The sequence below is a fragment of the Scophthalmus maximus genome, chromosome 14 (genome assembly GCF_022379125.1).
Source record: "Scophthalmus maximus strain ysfricsl-2021 chromosome 14, ASM2237912v1, whole genome shotgun sequence".
In the NCBI taxonomy this organism is placed as follows: Eukaryota; Metazoa; Chordata; class Actinopteri; order Pleuronectiformes; family Scophthalmidae; genus Scophthalmus; species Scophthalmus maximus.
In genome coordinates, this window is record NC_061528.1 from 13,288,512 (window position 1) to 13,307,159 (window position 18,648).

The 18,648-nt window shown below is 43.2% G+C and overlaps 1 protein-coding gene and 1 long non-coding RNA gene across 4 annotated transcripts in view; one reads left to right on the forward strand and one right to left on the reverse strand.

The window, feature by feature from the left end:
• Positions 1–18,648, forward strand: part of LOC118282767 (receptor tyrosine-protein kinase erbB-4-like) — a 251,138-nt gene that overhangs the window by 181,487 nt on the left and 51,003 nt on the right. For both annotated transcript variants that reach the window (XM_035604147.2, XM_035604148.2), the window contains exons 13-17: positions 3,201–3,333; positions 7,746–7,839; positions 13,241–13,395; positions 15,363–15,407; positions 18,502–18,634. In XM_035604147.2, coding sequence (XP_035460040.2) covers positions 3,201–3,333; positions 7,746–7,839; positions 13,241–13,395; positions 15,363–15,407; positions 18,502–18,634 — 560 coding nt within the window. The remainder of the gene's footprint in view (positions 1–3,200; positions 3,334–7,745; positions 7,840–13,240; positions 13,396–15,362; positions 15,408–18,501; positions 18,635–18,648) is intronic.
• The window catches only part of LOC124850994, a 216,318-nt gene that overhangs the window by 173,443 nt on the left and 24,227 nt on the right, over positions 1–18,648 (reverse strand). The window lies entirely within an intron of this gene.

The following is an 18,648-nucleotide window of genomic DNA, read 5'->3' on the forward strand; positions in this document are numbered from 1 at the left end:
ACTAGATTGTTCTCAGTATGCACTGTGCTTCTGAGAGAAGAAGAAAGATCTGTTCTGCTTTGGTCCCATGAATAAAATAATAGAGACAAAGGTTTCAGTCCCCAGAACGTTCTCAGGGCAGATATCTGACGAAACAGAATATTGAAGGTCGAGTTTGAGTCCTTAAACTTTTCTTTTAAGCCGTGGCTCGTTAGCAATGCAATCTCAGTGTTTCATATTGATGTTTTTAGACAGGACGCCGACCAAAACATGAAGAAAAAAGAAAGAAGAGCGTGGGCTATGAAGTGCACTCAGAATCTTGAGTGCACTCAGAAGAACAAAGCCTGCTTAGGAAGAGCCACAGCCTTCTCAGAATTGCCTCAAAATCCAAGTACTGCAAACACGTGGAGCGGATTTGAACTCGTTTTGGCTTAATAGACCACCCCTCAGGACTGGGTGGGTTCCTGCAGACTTCCCTGACAAGTCCTGTCAGCGTCTGCAGGGCGCGATGGATTTCACCTTTATCGTTGGTTTACCCGTGCACGGGTTCCAGTTGACCTCACGTAATTCCTGCATAGCTCAAATGAAACACCTTTCAGGGCCTACAAGCTCATAGATCTTTCTCCTATGTAGATCCATTTCGAGAGAGTTAAGATCAACATCCTCCTGATATTACAAGATGTATAGTCTTCACACTTGATCCACATAGAAACTGCATGTTTTACTTCAAGTGGCTTCCATGGGCATTTCATGTTTTCTGGAAACCAGTGTTGTACCAGTATAGATAATTATCTTGATGTTGAAAGTCCTTTTTCACGGAGGAAAAGTTACAATGTCACAGTAGAAAAAGTCACCGGTTTGAAGAATAGGATTGACGATGACTGCTTCCTTTTTTACTTGAATAGAAGAGAGCCACTTTAGGTAACACCTGTGCTTATAAATATCTGCTGAGAAAAATGACTATTTAAAACAAACTCGACTGAAGCCAAAGAGCGTTGGCAGCATGAGTTGAAGCAACGAGTGTAAGAAATAATCCTGCTGAGCTCCTGCTTTCAGATAAAACAATACATATATAATATGCTTAGTCATATAAACACAATTTGGCCAAGCGCATATGGCCGAGGTGATGTCATTCTGGAGCTCTAGTACTTCACAGATTGTACTGATCAAAGCAGTGGACTCTTTCCTTTGTGTCTGTGGTTGAGATTTTCAACATTCCAGTGGAAAAATCCAGTCTTCTCAAGGACTTCTTAAAAAATCTGGGCATTTAACTCAGTTTATTTCTACATGATGCATTATTCAAATAGTACCACCCTCAGTCTTTTCGATAGTGGCCCTGATTTACTTTCAGCGTTGCCTTTGATACAGAAGAGCAAGGTGCAGGGAAGTGCAGGCAACAGTCGAGGTCCACCGATACCTCTCCCCCTAACCCACAGATTTGTGTGTATTTCCTAAATGTTAGATTTTTTTTCAGTTATTATTTTCTCCTCCTTCCCTTTTTAATCCCTTACTTCCCTCCATCCACCTCCTTTTAAGAAAGGCACCTGTGATCTCGAGCCCCATGGGCTTTTGTTTTCCATCTGTGTCAGGAACATCTGAATTTGGCCTCTTTTTGATCGTACTACTATATATGTTTAAATATCCGACCGTCCTTGTTTTTTTTCTTTCCTTCTTTTCAGCACCGATCCTTCCCTCGTGTCTACAACATACAGCGTACACGTCTACAGCATTTCTACACCTAGACATACACTTGTCTGTCCCAATTGCCTGGACAGTTTACTTACTGGCACTAGAAGCCCAACAGAGGTATTTTGTCTCATGCGAATGACAAGGCTTACAACCTCTGCCCTCAAAAGAAATCACACCTGATTTCTGTTTCCTCCACGCACACCTGCATCCTCCTGCCTGAGTTTTCAATCATCCTGAGCATTGCAATGGCCGACACTGAAGCGTCGCCCTCGGCTTACAAGTGGCCAGGGCCTCGAAAAACAGCAGTGGTCTTTCCACAACTGAAAAGAGAGGAGAGGAGAAGAGGACGCGGCGGAACAGTTTTTTGGCTTTTTTTTTTAAATCCACCGACAAGGTGAAAATCACGTCAGGCGCAGTGGTAAGGATGGTAAAAGTTCCCAGTGTGTCTGCGGTGCTGCCACTGTGTAACACTCTCATTTTGTTGCCGCGACACTCTCAGAAGTGCCAACCCTTGTAGAACTGAGTGCTGCAAGGGGAGAAAAGAGCAAGAGAGAGATAAGAGATACAGACACCGGGAGATAATAGAACCGAGTAGATGTAATGGCCTGAGTCGGTTTGCACCATAGAATCAGAAGCAGAGGGAGAGAGAACAGCGGACATTGTTCACCGTGAACGTGATAGGAGCGAGATGTGTTTTCTCTCTGTGACTGAATGAAATCCAAAGTAAATGGCACTTACTTTTTTCAGGCTTTTAATATGGTTTCACTTGGCCATTTTTTAAGAGCCGACAGACAAATGCAATGAACTGCGCCCAATATTTTTGGATTGAAGTCGACAGAAAATATTTATCAATAACCCTAATAATATTTGTTTGCATGTGCAGACGCTTTCTGGGTCCCACCAGCGCGTCGTCACCATTTGCTCAGCAATATTACAAATAAAGCGTCGGACAGCACACACTCCGTCCTTTACTAGCTTCACATATGAATTCATATAAATACACAGCATGTAGTACTAGGTCAGCTTTCAATTCGCCCAGAAGGGGGTAATTGTTTTGCAGTTGTTCAATGAGTCTTGTCTGACAAGTCCTTGTTCACTGAGTAAGGATATCACGGTCCTTCGGCACAGCTTTTAGCGTTACACCTGTTCCTCTTGTTGTAATCGCTCCTGCCATTGTTCGGGACAGTCCTTTCACACAAACATACATTTTATAGACCACTGCAAATCAACAGCTGTTCGTTTGCAAAAGAGAAACCCAGTTTGACAATGAAACCTCACAAACTGTAGATCTGTGTATTTCAATATATGATGTAATTACTTTGGCTTATTTTATATTCAGATATATATGTATATACATATACATACACATATATATATCTATATATATATATAGATATATATATATAGATAGGGGAAATTTGGGATTCATTCTCTATTTGTACCAAGAGTCGGAGTCATTAAATCATAACAGCATTCTTCATGAATGTAATACTTTACACCCTCTTTTTTTTGTGTATGTTTGTATTGAGCAGCCAGGGAGCACATGTCGTGTGACAGGCTGTGTTCAGACGCAGGATGTTGGGGTCCCGGCCCAGACCAGTGCATCTCCTGCAGATACTTCAGCCGTGGACGAACCTGTGTGGAAACTTGCAACCTTTCTGAAGGGTGAGCTATGCATGTGCACGGACACATTCACTAGATACATGAACACAGCCTTCATGTTCCAAGGAAGAGAGGGACATGAAAACATGGGAACATCGATTGCATAAATAAATCGAATAAATACGAATCCTATGCTCACAGGTGCAATGCACATTTAATAATACATGGAAACAGCGCTGAAGATAGATTTCTTTCATGTTAACAAAGACCCTTTTAATAGATGAGGCGCTCGGCACCTTGAAAGGGATTCAAGTTTTAATAGCGTGAGTGAATAATAGTGAAGGTGAATGCCTTCATCACGTTAAGAAATAGAAGACCTCCACCAACAAAATGAAGAAAACAATAGCTTATTGGACAGAACGGTAAACATGAGAGAAGAAGGGCAGAGGCACAATCTCTCCCCTCAAAAACGATATATTCAATAAGTGTGGCTGCGGTCGAGTGCGTCATCCACTGTTGTGTAAATGAAATGAGATGCACCGGGATCCAGGTGGCTTATCGTTATCGTCGTAACAGTTTATTCAGGGAGACCCTGGGATTACTGGTGCTTTGTACAGATAGGTGATGTATATATGCCGCGATCAGAGCTCATGCGGGAGACATCCTCTAAATGTCCTCAGGACTTGTGCATACAGGAAACGGCCTTTCCCAACCTAATCACGATGTAAATTAGATTGGAGGCTTTGGATTTGCCCAAAAATGTAAAACGCCTTTACACCTGTCATCTTAGTTCATGGAAGAAACCACTAAATCACATCGCTTCCCCGCTATTTGCCTGGACTTTGTTTTCAGGTTGTAGATTTCTTTCAAACCGACAAAAGTGAGAAAAAGCAGCCAGTTGTATAGTGTTGCTTCAATCCACATCAGAATGGAAACTATATTCTGCTCAGGCCGCAGCACTGTAGCTTAAGTAACATAGTAGGCACTGCTCGCCGTGGATTCGTTACCAGAGACCAGAGTGTCACTGGCCGGGAAACCATGTCCCAGACCTCTCCTACAAAATCGGTAGCTTCTATTTGTGACAAGATGCCACTTCTTTCCTCTCCCTCAGCTGCAGAGTGCACCTGCTCTTTCAGTCCGACCAAGGTTGTGGCTAATATGAAAAGATAGAGAGGAAGAAAGCAGAATACAAAATACAAAAAAGTAAGATAGATTCATGTTCATGTCCATTGGGTGCTTGACGAATAAGTATACCATTAATTACACAGGGTGTCATAGGCAAACGTCAGCCTTACAGTGCTTTCTCCCATTGTCTTAATATACGGACATCCGTGTGAAGGTCAGACAGACTGTGCCAGATAATTCACCACAAACAGGATCTTCAGGGCATCAAACAAGCAAAGAAACACAGATGAGGAGAAAATCGTGTCCCTGCGTCACCCCCGCCATCCTTTTGGTATTTTATGCTGCTTCGTTCGCAGATCCTGCTTCCCTGTTCTCAGTATCAAGGAAACCGCTGATCCCTCCCAAAAATCATCACTACACTCGCTCGATTGCTTGGTTTAGTTAGTACGAGGTTCGCACAGGAGACAAAAAACGGATCCGTTTGACGCATGTTCTGTTGTGACCGGTTAGGCAGCATTAGCGTGACAACACTCAGCATGCGGTCACCGACATTTATATCTTTTATCATCAATGACGTGGGGAAAAAAAAGGTTTCAGTAAGCTTCTTACTGTACCAACAAAGATTCCCTGCTAAAATGAACTCTCTTGTTATCTTTTTCCCAAATGCTGTTCCATCTTAGTACTGAATACAGTGTATAAAGTGCCAGAAAACCAAATAATTTATATTTGCATGGGTTTTTCAGAGCTGTCGTCAATCATTCACGACACTCTTTGGTTTCCCGATATCAAACGGGCAGGAAATCCCTGCCTGAAGTCCTCCGAGTTTGGTTTGTAATTCTGCTAGTATAACTGTGTGCTTTTCAAGTCTTCACCACCATCCTTCGTTCATACATTTACTTTGCAGGTTGCCAGTGCGGGAAAGATCAAACTGACTTCTATATTACGTAGCTGACAGAAGCCTGCAGATTATTCTCGATGCGTTTCAGGAGAGTGAAGTAGCAGTAAAGTGTGCTCCGCTGATCAAATCAAGGGGGGGAAAAGAAGAAGAAAACCACTGATTCTCTATCGACCCTCTATTGTCGGAATCTCTGCTGCTCAACCTTCTCAACAAAAGATACAGTTCACTTGAAGAACAAATCAAGGCTCTTTGTTACAGCCACAGGTTGTTTTTTTGTTTTTTTTCCTGTTTACTATGAACTTACTTTACTTTTATATTAAAAGCCAGAGGGGTGGAAAAAAAACCAATTTAAAAATGTGGTGGAAACCCTCGGTTTAGAAGGCACCCCTGCAGAGTGTCAAATTAATATGGGGCCCCTTGATAATAAAAGAAGTATGCTCTCCACCTCACCATCAAAGGTGATGAGACCTGCTCCCCCGGTGAGTTTCATTAAGAAAAATTTTAGATATTAATTTCATCTGGCAGAAGTGATAGGATGATGCTTTTACACTAAGTTCAGAGTCCTTAGTTGATCAACATTGGTTTTTGCACGGGGGGCCGCATTGGAGAAGGAGGACGAGGACCCGAAAGGTGTTGTTGGGGCAGGGGGGCTAGGCGTGTCACTGCGTGTCACAGTCACTGCTTGCGCACGGGGCCACGCCCTGCCTACCTGTCCACCTGCACGTCAACACTGCACCACACCATCAGGGTCACGGGCACAACCAAGCAGTGCGTCAACGCACGCAACTCCAACACTTCGAACCCAATGTGCATGGCCGCATCTCGCAGGATTGGAGGACAGCGGCAGTTGAGGACTGAGCTGAGCAAACACTGACTGTCAAGCCAGGAAGACGCAACTTTAGTCAAAATGTTGTTATGACTCCTATGTTTCAAATGTTAAACCAAGCACATCAATATTTCAGATTTGCAAAAAAAACATCCATTGTAAAAACGGATAAATGTTCTACACAACATGCAGTATTTATTGTATTGCTCATTTACTTTTCTTTCATCTCCGACCCAGGTGTATTGACAACCCAACACTTGTCAGACAGCAGGGAATCGACAACAGGCTTTATATCTGAAATTAATTATGAATAGTTGTTGAAAAATGTTTGACAAATCAATGGCCTTTATGATTCAAAATACCAAACGGGCAGTTTCATTTTTTCTGTGGGAACACAGGTTCTGCTGTAGAGATTATGCCTGAAAGCCGTTTGTAATGAATGTTCATTTTGCGTCAAGTCCACATCAAGATGTATCACTCGCTGCGAAAATCTTGCTGCGTCCTTGTCACAGAAAACATAGGAAGGCAGAGCACAGCATCAAGCATCAGTGATATCTTCCAGCTCCGCTGCAGCCTTTATTAATTCAACCAGCACACACCCAGACAAAAGCGTACCTCCCTTGCCTCCTGGAAGGTTTTCTGAAGGCCAGATGAAGCATAATTAATACTAATTTGATTTAGATCCCAGTTGGGCAATGACATTTTTTTTTTCCTATTTCTGAGATGGAACATTCTGTTTCATTTTACTGACCAAGTACCCAAAAGCCATTCTCCTTGTCCTGTAGTGACAAAGGCAAAGTGCCAACTCTGTCGCACTGTGGTCAGATTTAATGACTTTTGGAGGCCACTCTGGTGTTCTACTATTATAAGGGGATTGTAGAAATTGAATAACAAGGCACTTAATTTAATTGATTTTTGAAATCGCTGCACCCCTCGCAGGTATTGCACCTTTCAAATGTGTCGTCCCCAGTGAGTGATGCCATCAGAGTTACAGTTAGATAATTAGCTACAATGCTTTTGCGTGTAAGAGCAGAGCGTGTATGCCTGTGTGTGTGTGTGTGTGTATGTGTGTGTGTTTGAGCATGCGCCTGCGTAATGCTTTCACTACATATTGACCTCCGTTTCCAAAGTAAACATTGTATAGAATCAAGGCTCAAAGGATAACCAAACCATTTACAATTTATTTAATACAAATTTCTCCATATATCTTCTTTGCTCAAAAAATCAAAACCATAAATTCTAAATAATTTGAGCCATTATTGAAAAATGCTCTACTGAAAATGAAATGCGAGATTAAAATTGAGATTGCAATCAGCAATTTAACAATTCAAATTCAACATATTGAATGATTTGAGACATGGAGAAGAGATTGACGTCTTGTTGCTCAGTATTTAGTTCCCTCCATGCTGTTTCTACAAATCAAGCAAATGGTCCCCTTTTGTTAAAAGGGCTGCAAGCGAACGAGTAACACAAGCTGTATTTTCTCTGTTCTACAAGATCTAACGTCCATACTGGCTGAAGGAATAATCTTTCTCTCCCTCCGCCTTGTCTCTCACCCCTGTTTTCTCATTCTGTCCCCCGCCCATCCTAATCCCTCCCTCCCTCGCTTCCCTCCACCTCTCGCAGGGATATCCGCGAGTATGCCAACGGGTCCGTGTGTGTGGAGTGCGATGCCCAGTGTGAGCGAGCCGACGAGGACTCTTTGACCTGCCTCGGCTCGGTAAGCTTGTTCCTATAGACAACAATATCGATGCAGACTGAAGCATTGGGTTTCACACGCCGGCCTCCTTAATGTAGACGGCACAGAGGGCTGCTGGTCGAGCAGCGTGTTTACATTTCCTTTTATCTAGGCATCACAGAGAAGTAGCGTTCAACGTGAAAAGCAATACACGCGGTGGCAATATTCCATCACTGGAGGATGAACAGCTCCTCTGTTTGTGTCCCAGCTAGAAGCCATGGAGCCAAGGCTAATCTGGGTTATAATGTGACAGGGAACAGCAAGCCAACTTAGAAAGACTTGACTTCGAAAATCAAGATTCATGTCTTTTAAAAGGACAGGCTCCAGATATTTCAAGTTTGTCTTACAGCAAGAGTCAACAAATCCCATGGAAGTACCAGGAGCAGTGTCAGCGAAAAGGGCTCAAGTTTTTCCCCCCATGTATCGACGAGAGTTTCGTGCCAAAACATTGCGTTACTCCCCACAAAACTCAAGCCCTGGAGCTGCAGACAAACCTGTGTGGTCATCTTTGAATATGAATAATTGTTGTATGAGCAGTCAAGTGTGCTTTGCAATTGATTGGGTCTCGTGTTCTGACTCAAAGCCAACACTGATCATCACAAATCCGCATTCTTTTGCAAGCCGATATGAAAACTGATATGTGTTTGTGTATTTTTTCTTTTTCTTTTGTCCATCATAAGCTTTACTGTCCTTTATAGGGTTGTGGGGTTTTCAAGCATTTGTTGCTGTTATTTTCAAAGAAAAGAAAAGAAGCATTTGTGCTCCCGACAAACTTCTGCATTTCACAAGCTCTTGGAAAAGCGGCTTGTTGAAAAGTTTGTGTGGTAGCAGCTGTGCATTAGAAAAATAGCACAGTGAAAAATAAATCCCTGACCTTCATTTCTGTCTACACCCACAGGCACACGAGGCCCCTCATCCTGTGCCTTCTCTTACAATCTGATCTTGCTGTTTGATAGAGAGGGATGCTTTGCGACACATGTAAGCCAGAGGGGCCGTGTGCTGCTTTTTGCCCCCCATCACACCCTATCACTTAGTTTGCCCAATATAGTGTAGAAGTGTGTATTATGGGGTTTTTTCTCCCCCAAACCGCTGTAAATGTCTGTTTGTGAGCACGTGGTTGTTGGATTTAGATGGAGTTATTGTTGTTGGTGGAGGAGATTTGATGGTTTGATCACCAGCTGCAACAGGGTGGGTGATATTGTTTTCCTTCCTGTGTGTGTGTGTGTGTGTGTGTGTGTGTGTGTGTGTGTGTCAAGCACAAGCAGACCGAGGAGGCCGTGTCTGTCTGTTGGTCTGTGGACAGATATTGTTACAGTGAAAGCTTTACCACCGTGAAAAATACAGTCACGAAACCCCGCTCGTGTGTAGCTGAGTTCAAAATGAAGGCGGTCTTCTACGATTGTCGTGGTACCACGAGTACTGAGTAAAGACCACTGATCACTCCTGTAATATATATTACTGACTGCTGAGTATATTCATCATTTGGAATGTTGACGTATTGACGGGCGTCGTGTACGGGCCCAGAGCAAGATGATCCCTATAGTGACATTGGCTGTTCACTTGATACTGTTTTTCCAAGACTAAGTCATGGGAAGGTGGCTGCTATAAAGAGAACAACACACACGCAGAGACCTGTAGCTGACCGTCAGCAGTTTGAATGATTAAAAAACTTTGAGCTGGCACTTCAAAGTACTTTGTAATGATTTGTAACAGCTGAATAAATGTTTTCAACTAATAATTAGACCACATAGAAAAATCACTGGAGGCTGTGTTCAGTCTTTATTTATACTTTTTCTTTTACCTTAAAAGGATTCTTAATTACCTGAAAAGTCCTTAGGTTTATCTAAGGGCGCTTTTCCCTTCCGTCCTTGTTTGGTCCGGGCCTTCGGACTGTCAGTTGAGACTGAACCAAACCAACAGGTGTGAAATGTGCCTCAGACCGCAGTCCGGACAGACGGGCCCAAATTAAGTCTGACCAAAAGAGGTGGTCATGGTCCGGATCAAACTGGACCGTGGTTTGGTTCGTCCGCAGTGGGAAAACACTCAGGGACAGTTCGGACTTTTGCACGGATGGCACGAAGTTGAGACTGCATTAAACAATAGAAGAAGAGAAAGAAGTGGAAGAGAAGCATTAATATGCCGTGGTGGCACCACACAGGGTGTGGGGGAGGACAAAATACCAAATTGCTATTTGAGCAGGATTACTTGTGGTCTTTGACTCCGATGACACGCTGTCTACAAACAAATCAATGTCAAGTACAGGGAGATGCAGCCCAGGTAGGGGATGTCTACTGGACATATGTTTTTCAACTAACTGGATCAAATGTGTACAGTGTAACAAAGTCATGAACGTTGGTTCTGACCTTGGTCTGGACTTTCAATTGTGAAAACGCCCTCAAAGGTTGTGTGATTGTACATCGATTTTCAGCGACTGCTTCACCATGTCCTTATTTCCAACCACTTTTCTTAGAAATTGATGTTGTGTACAGTAAGTACACTGCAACGTCATTTGCTCAAGACAAATGTTGCCTCTCGACATAATGTAGGCAGCGACCACGTTTCCCACTAAATGTTTTTGCAGTTGCAGTTTAATTGCATAGAAACCTAATTTCTATCCGTAATGACAATGAAATGTTGCGCATTTTCACACAGTATTTCAGCCTATATGGATTGGTGCGCGTGTGTGAGTGTGTATGAGAGAGAGAGAGAGACGGGGTAACCTGTTGAACCTCATATAAATGTCATATGTGCAGCACAGGCATGCAAATGCATTACAGCAATCGTGTAATGGCCACAGTGCCCATGGAAATTACATTAGCGTTTACACACAGGGATTTGATAGCCTAATGCCTTCTGTGGAGAGGGATTGCAGCTATATGACTATAATCATGAATACCGGCTCTGTTATGGGAAGAATAGGTGATGATGGTAGTTGGTCCTGTTGATCAGTAAACGTTTATTGTGTCTTTACTGAAATACTGCAATATTCTTACACAGTCACACACATATGTATTGATGTCATTGTACTGAGATTTAATTTAAAAGAAATGCATTTGACTCTGCTGGAGTGCCCTTACAGTATATTCCTTCGCAAACACTGTAAACCACTCTCCTTTCATAGAAGCTACTCATCCATCTTTTTTTCCTGTTTGCCCCAATGTTCCTTTTCTGCCCATAGTCCTTTCATCTCTCCACCTCGATAGTGATGCTTACATTTATTTTGCAGTGTGATATTTTCAGACTTCAGCAGATATAGTGTACAAGGTCTGTACATTAAAATACAATAGCCTGTAAATTCCTCATGTACCTGATCACGGTTTGGAAAAGCCGTTGATGGTCAGGCCTCTTGCAATACTTGAGCACTTTGTGCATGGAAAGACAGGGAAAGGTACTGTAGATGTTATGCCAACACACACTGACACACATCAAACAGCATCACACACACACTATACCATCAGCATTAAGCCCAAAAATTTGAATTTACAGCGGGGCACTTCGGTGGCAACATGAGGAGTCCCTGCCATTTTCTTGATGTCAAAGTACCCTGCTGGTCCAAACACTGTTTGTTTGCTCTGTCACATTATTACGCTTGCTGATAGGAAGTAATTATTGGACGGACACACACATACACACACACACACACACACACACACACACACACACACACACACACACACACACACACACACACACACACACACACACACACACACACACACACACACACACACACACACACACACACACATACACACACATACACACACACACACACACACACACACACACACACACACACACATACATACACACCAATAGCCATGGGTGGAAAGACACTCATAAAAGTGCCGGGCTCAACACTTAATCCAGTGAGAGCAGTGAGACTTTCAATTTGCATAATTATACCGGAGTGAATGCATGTTCACACACACTCGCACGCGAACGCTTGCACGCAAACGCTTGCACGCACGCACTCACGCACTCACGCACGCACGCACGCACGCACGCGCGCACGCGCGCACGCGCACACACACACACACACACACACACACACACACACACACACACACACACACACACACACACACACACACACACACACACACACACACACACACACACACACACACACACACACACACACACACACACACTACTTTATGCACACTCTTACACACACATATACACACAAACACACACATATGTATGAAGCCCATGCACAGGCATTACTTCTTGGTATGTATGAATAAGATCTCATACACAGTCCTTCACTTTTCAGTCTCATCTTTTTATCTCGGCATCCCCTTTTTTAGTGAAATGTTTTTCAGACATCTATGATAGTGTATATGTGAGTGAAATGAACGGTCGCTGAGTTGATTTCAGTTCTTGTTTGTATACAGTAAATGTGTGCTAGGGTTGTTTGTCAATGAGACGTTCTTTCGGCCTGCTGGTGATACGGAGCCTGTCTGGGAGAGCTCTCCGCCTCTCGTCTTCTCCTCCCCTACCTCCTCCCTTGCCTATATTAGCTCCATAAATCCTGTTCTAGGCGGATTGTTATGGTCATTGTGTGTGCTGTGAGCGATGGTTATTATCTGCCTGCTCCGCTCACACTGCTTTATGTGTCTCGTCTGCTCCCTCCCTCCCTCCCGCCCCTCTCTCTCTCTCTCTCTCTCTGTTATTCACACCATATCTCGCTCACTCGCTCTCACTGACTCACTCCTCTCCTCGGTTATGCTGCATCCGTGTCCACTCTCTCTACTTAACTCTGCCTTATTACGCGACAGTACTTATTTTTTTCGCTTTTTCTAGTCTCACTTATCGCGGCTTTCATCTTCTGTCGGTTGCCTAATGCTATCTCTCGTTCCGCTTTTACTGCTGCACGGACTCAGGTGAAACAATTTAATCTATAAAGCTGCTAAGAAAGCTGCACTCGCCACGTCGATCAAGTAGAAACGTACCCATCAATCACTCTACTTTAAAAACTGAGGCGACGGCAGATTTTCTCAACCTTTAGGTTTGCAACACTATTGATTTGTCCTTTATGCCTGGATTTATGATCTCAGGTGTCTACACGCAGGAAGTTTTGAGTCACAACTTGAGAGTAAAAACTGTCACCTAAACATCTCTGTGTGGAGGTTGTCCAGAGTCAACATTAATACTTGAACACACTATCATTAGAGCAGGAATGGGGCTGCCATGCTGTTAATGATAATACGTCAGTTAGGTGCCTTGCCAAATGGAAGCTTAACACCTTGTAATGGTTAATACATACAGTACGCTTTATCCGTACTGCATTGTACTGTAAACATCTCATTCAGAAGGTTTCAAAATGAGAATAAGCAAAACAGTGTTTTCTTTTCTTTTCTTTTTTTACTTCCCGTAGGGCCCAGAGCACTGTGTGAAATGCCTTCACTTCAAGGACGGTCCGAATTGTGTGGAAAAGTGTCCGGATGGCCTGCAAGGGGCCAACAGCTTCATCTTCAAGTATGCCGAAGCCAACAACGAATGCCATCCCTGCCACATCAACTGCACACAGGGGTAAGTGGAGTCAGGACAAAGACTGGTCACAGGTCAAGGGTTCAATGCTCAATACTGAAACTATATAACACGGATGTCCAGTGTTGTTGCCGTCATTGTTTTACTAAATAAACCTGAAAAACATGGACATATCTACACATTTGCATTTGATACTGTGTCAGAGGACGATGGATAATTATGGGGACAATCAACTGGAAGATTGGCTGACACAGATGATTACGCGTATCAGTCAATTCTAATCTTGCAACTAAATCGGACAATACTACCATGAGCATCTCCTCACTTTGCAAATTGAAGAACTCAATTGCCGCACAAAACAATGCAGGAGCACACATAAAACACTTTCATTAACACCAAAGATGAGTTGAACCTTCTCTTAAGTAAAAGTATTAACCTTAACGTTAGGATCCTCGTCATACAGTACAAGATTTCAAATCAGGCAGAGTGAGTCCAAAATGAATTTATTGGGCCGCTGTGGCCACAGTTGGTGGTTTTCCTCGCAGGCACACACATTTGCACCTCTGACCAATTGCAAACCACCTTCCAGTTGATGACTGAAGCCGAGAGCAGGAGGGTCCAAATGATTTGACTGTGTTGCACCATCCATATTGATGAAATTTTGCTGGATTCAAAGCTGCTTCTAAAACAGGCATGTTTTTTTTAGTCAATCGAGTAAACAGGAATTAATGGTTCAAGCAGGTCTCTTGCACGAACTGTGTTATTGCTGAAATTAGCCTGTAACTGAATGCAGTTACCATGCTACTGGTTGGCTACTACACTATCCATGCCCTGCAGACATGAAATGATCAGCCGACGTCTTTTCAGGATAAAGGAGATAAATAAGGAGGGGAAGCAGGAAAACGAGAAAAAGACCGAAAGTGAGAGGAGTCAGTGAAGTACCTTACCACCCTCCATTACTCACTAGCCGCTGATCTCTCAATATTATACTCAACAAGGGTTGGTGAGACATCATTTTGACTTCAACTCCTGAGGGAGTGTATGTCACTTCGCTGTATGCCATCTCTCCTCTCCTGAGTGACAGCCTCCAGCTCGCTTGAGCATAACAATGTAGTCGTAAATGGAAAACACCCGGCTGACACTTTGTCACAGGTGAAGCACCGTAAGCTGGCCCGCCTCTCAACAAACACAAGCTGAGGGAGGGAGGGAGGGAGGGAGGGGGAAAAGGGGGAGACAGAGTCATGAAGAAACCAATATTCTTTACTCCTGAACGTTTCCGAAAAAGAGCCACTAAGTCTGTCAGTCATGGCATATTATGCCAGTAGTGCGTTACTGCACATGGAAGATTTGAAACGTCGGCGCAGGAGTACTGGCGAAATCTGTGCCTTTCATTAGACGCTAACCTTTTCTTTTATATGTCACTCTGAAGCTGAACTGAGAATAAAGTTGGAGATGAAAAAGAGCTAACAAGGCTTTAGTTCAGAACTCACTTTATATTTCAAGTTTGCCTACAGGCATCAGAAAAACATGTTTTATTTGGATGCTTTTGATTGGCCTTGTGCCATTAAAGCATACAATAACATCAAATCATCATATGTGTTTGACATTCAGCAGGCAGAATCTTTACTGGATATATTCAGATTAAACTGAAAAAAAGACTGGGGACAAATTGGGGGAAAAAGACAAGTAAATAGTGTACTATGTTTTCTTTGCTCCTCTTCAAAGTTCATGAGTTATGAAAAAAAGAAAGAGCAGGAGACATTGTGCTATAGCACCTTTCAATCTCCTAATGGATACACATGCTTCCCTCAACACACACACGTAATACATACACACACACACACAAACACACACATACACACAGACAACGGATTGTGCTACTGCTTTGGATAGCAAATAAAGCATATACAAGCATTTGCATAAAGTTATGAAGGATGTATTCACTCACCATTTCCCTGACTGCATGCAAAAAATTTTAACTTTGTGCTTGTCCTGTATTGTTTACCTAGGTGCATTGGACCAAGACTGCAAGACTGTATTGGCTGGATGGACAGGTACAAAATACTCCATTAACCCCACCTCAACACACACACACAAACACACACACGCAAACACACTCTGCAAAATCTGTGATTAATGGCTAGCTCTAAGGTCCTTAAAGCCGCTCTGTGCATGCATGCGTGTGTGTGTGTTTGTGAGCGTGTGTGTTCACTAGCAATTGGCCCGGCGCTTGATAAATTGATTGCGCTTTAGCTTTTGTTCTGAGGCTGTTGGGGAGAAAAGGGAACAAAATGCCGCCAACAGTTTACAGCAAATGAAATGGATTCACTGTGTTTGGCATCAGGTGGCGGCAAGAATTGTTGTGGGGTCTTGTGAGGAATGATTTCGAAAAGAAAGAAAATTAAAAAAAGGAAAACATAGGCTCATAAGCAGAGGGAACAGTCAACACCGCAGAACATACTGGTTTGTCTGGAGAACGACACTGAACCCCCCAAAAAAGGTCAACGCTAAGCAGAGAAGAAGGACAATGCACTGGCGAAAGGCTGTGTGACTTTTATCGTTCGTTTATGCAAAAAACACATGCGTGCACGTGATCCGTGCACATGGCACGCTATCCTCAAGAGGAATGCCCCTCGTCGGGAGCATTTGAGCGCATGGAGCAGAAACGCTGTCCTGCGAGAACGGGGCTGTAACGAGCGGGAGCTCAACCCTCCCTATGCGGTCGCAAACATATAGCTCTTCTGATATTGGAAGTATTGTTAAGTTACAACGAGATTGTGTATATTTGAAACGGCAACAGTCCCAAGTAAGGATTCCACCGCTCTGTGCACCCTTGAGGCTGATTAAGCGCCATACATCAGACTGGAAAAAAGGAAGAAAAAAAACCATCTTGACTATACTGCAGGAAGCAGTGGTGGCCACGAAGGAGTAAGGAGCCCCACATGTATTTAATCATCAATATCTAAGATCGACACTGCTCCTCCTGAACCCGTGTTTGGGACCCTGCCAAAAGGAGGAACTGCTGCAGAGGGGGAAATGTACTTAGCGGCTGACCTGGTGAACAGATGATGCTTCATCAGATCACGGCCAGGATACGGCAGCAGGCGCCCGGCTGACCCAGGGCCCGCAGCCGCCTGCTCAGAGGTGTCGCACTTGTCATAGATCCGTTACCTGTTGGATGCATTGACTATGGAACAACAAATGATGAGTGGCTTATCAGGAACAGATGATTACACTAATCCTCCAAAGGCCATCGTTCCACGGGGAATTAACATGTGTGCATATCTGATGAAACTTGCTGCCACTCACTCATGTGGTATTTGGTCTGATATAATCCGACGACCTCACGCGACATGTTCTATACGGCAGTATCTTTTAATTTAGTCCAAAATGATAAGAGCTGCCCCTGTTGCACGGTCGGCCGCGCATGCGTGATGAATTGATTATCTTTTGAATACTGATGTCGCTGCAATGGTGGAGAAACATTGCATTTAATGCGTCGCTGACCATGTGGCCTGCTGGGTGATCTTCAGAGCCGCGTGCCTCGGGTACATTTATAGCACAGCAAAGTTTCTTGTGATCAGTCAGGGGACCTCTTAATGTCAGTTGGAGAGACCGAGCAAGTGAAGCATGTGGATTGAATTAGATAATCTACAGTGGATCTTGATGCTGAAGGTACATTTGGTCATGCATTAAATCCTCTGTGGCCTTTTTTTTTTTTGCTGATGTACTTTATATGTGGCTATTTGTAGCCACAGTATTTCTTTGAAGATTTGAGCCCAATATCCACTTTTGAAAAATAAGATGGCATTCATTGTATTATTGTTTGTTTGTTTCATCTACTCTGAAAAAATACAATAACACAAGTTGTTCCTCATTTAATAAATATTCATGTTTATCTGAGGAGCATTTCAGTAGTTATTCTCTTTCACCTTCTTGCTAACAGTTAAATGAGAAGATTGATGTCACCCTTTTCTCGACTGGGTAAATATGAAGTTACAAAGAGAAAACAGATAATTTACAATAAAGGCTGGAAACAGGATGAAACAGTTGGCCTATTAAAGAAAATGAAGAAATAAAAAAAGTTTTCCTACCAGCTTAGCAATGACTCAATACGTTGTTTGTTTAATCCGCACACAAAAGTGGAAATATGATGTACGTATGAGTTTCGCTAAACTAATCCTCTCCAAATTCTAGTCCTGCATTTAATGGACAAATATAAGAGTGGTATTGACAATTATTTTGAAATAATTATTCAAAGAACTGTGGACAAGCAGTGACACTGTATCTAAATCGCTTCCAAAAAAACGTGAAATACCTCCTGCTTATTGCTGATACCAGCAAATTTACAATGAGATGATATTGTATATTTTTTATTATGCTGGCTGATTTATTGGTCTGTATGAATCCAGTTCTCACCTGCACTTTAACCGTCCAAGTTCTAAGTTCCCAAAAGAGAGATTTTCCCCCTTTGCCGCCAAAGAGAGAGAGAGAGATGTGGGGGAGATACAGAGTCCCTCACTTCCCACGGAGCTGGCTGACTGCGATAACATTTTATGGGGTGTATCCTTGCAGTCTGTGATAAACAGTCCTTAATAACAGCCTATTTCCACAGATTTAGGGCAGAGCCTGGGTATGCGTTGGCCAAATTGGGTTCTTTCACTGCTGAAAAAAAAATGGACGGTGGTGTGTGGGGAGGGCGGGGGGTTGGGGGGAGGGGGACTCTTTCTGCTTACTTCTAAATGACTTAGAGTCTTGATTTGAAATGACAGTGTCGGTGTGGTGCTCAGAATTCACTTTGATGGTTATTTCCATGCTTTTGATCTCAGCCTTGGTTTTAATGAGAGGGCATGAAGGGATATTTGTTACCAGATGAGGCTCAGTGCCGAAGCAGACAAAAATTGAGGGTGAAGGATTTTTTTTTTTTTGTAAGGATCATCCACATACGACTCTGTGTATGATCACAGAGACCTGTGTTTCTGTTTATTCGTTTGCTTGTTTCTGTTTGTGTGGAATGATGCCAACTTCTTTTTTGTCCTCATCATCTCCCAGTGATGATGTGTCATTGCCTACATCCTCTTCTGTCTTCATCATTCGCTTGTTATCTTTCTCCCCCACTCCCCCCCACTTTCCCGTTCCTGTATTCAGAACCCCTCTGATCGCAGCGGGGGTGATCGGCGGCCTCTTCATGGTAGTGATCGTGGTGCTGAGCGTAGCGGTGTCTGTGCGCCGGAAGAACATAAAGAAGAAGAGAGCCCTTCGTCGCTTCCTAGAAACAGAGGTGAGCATGGTACT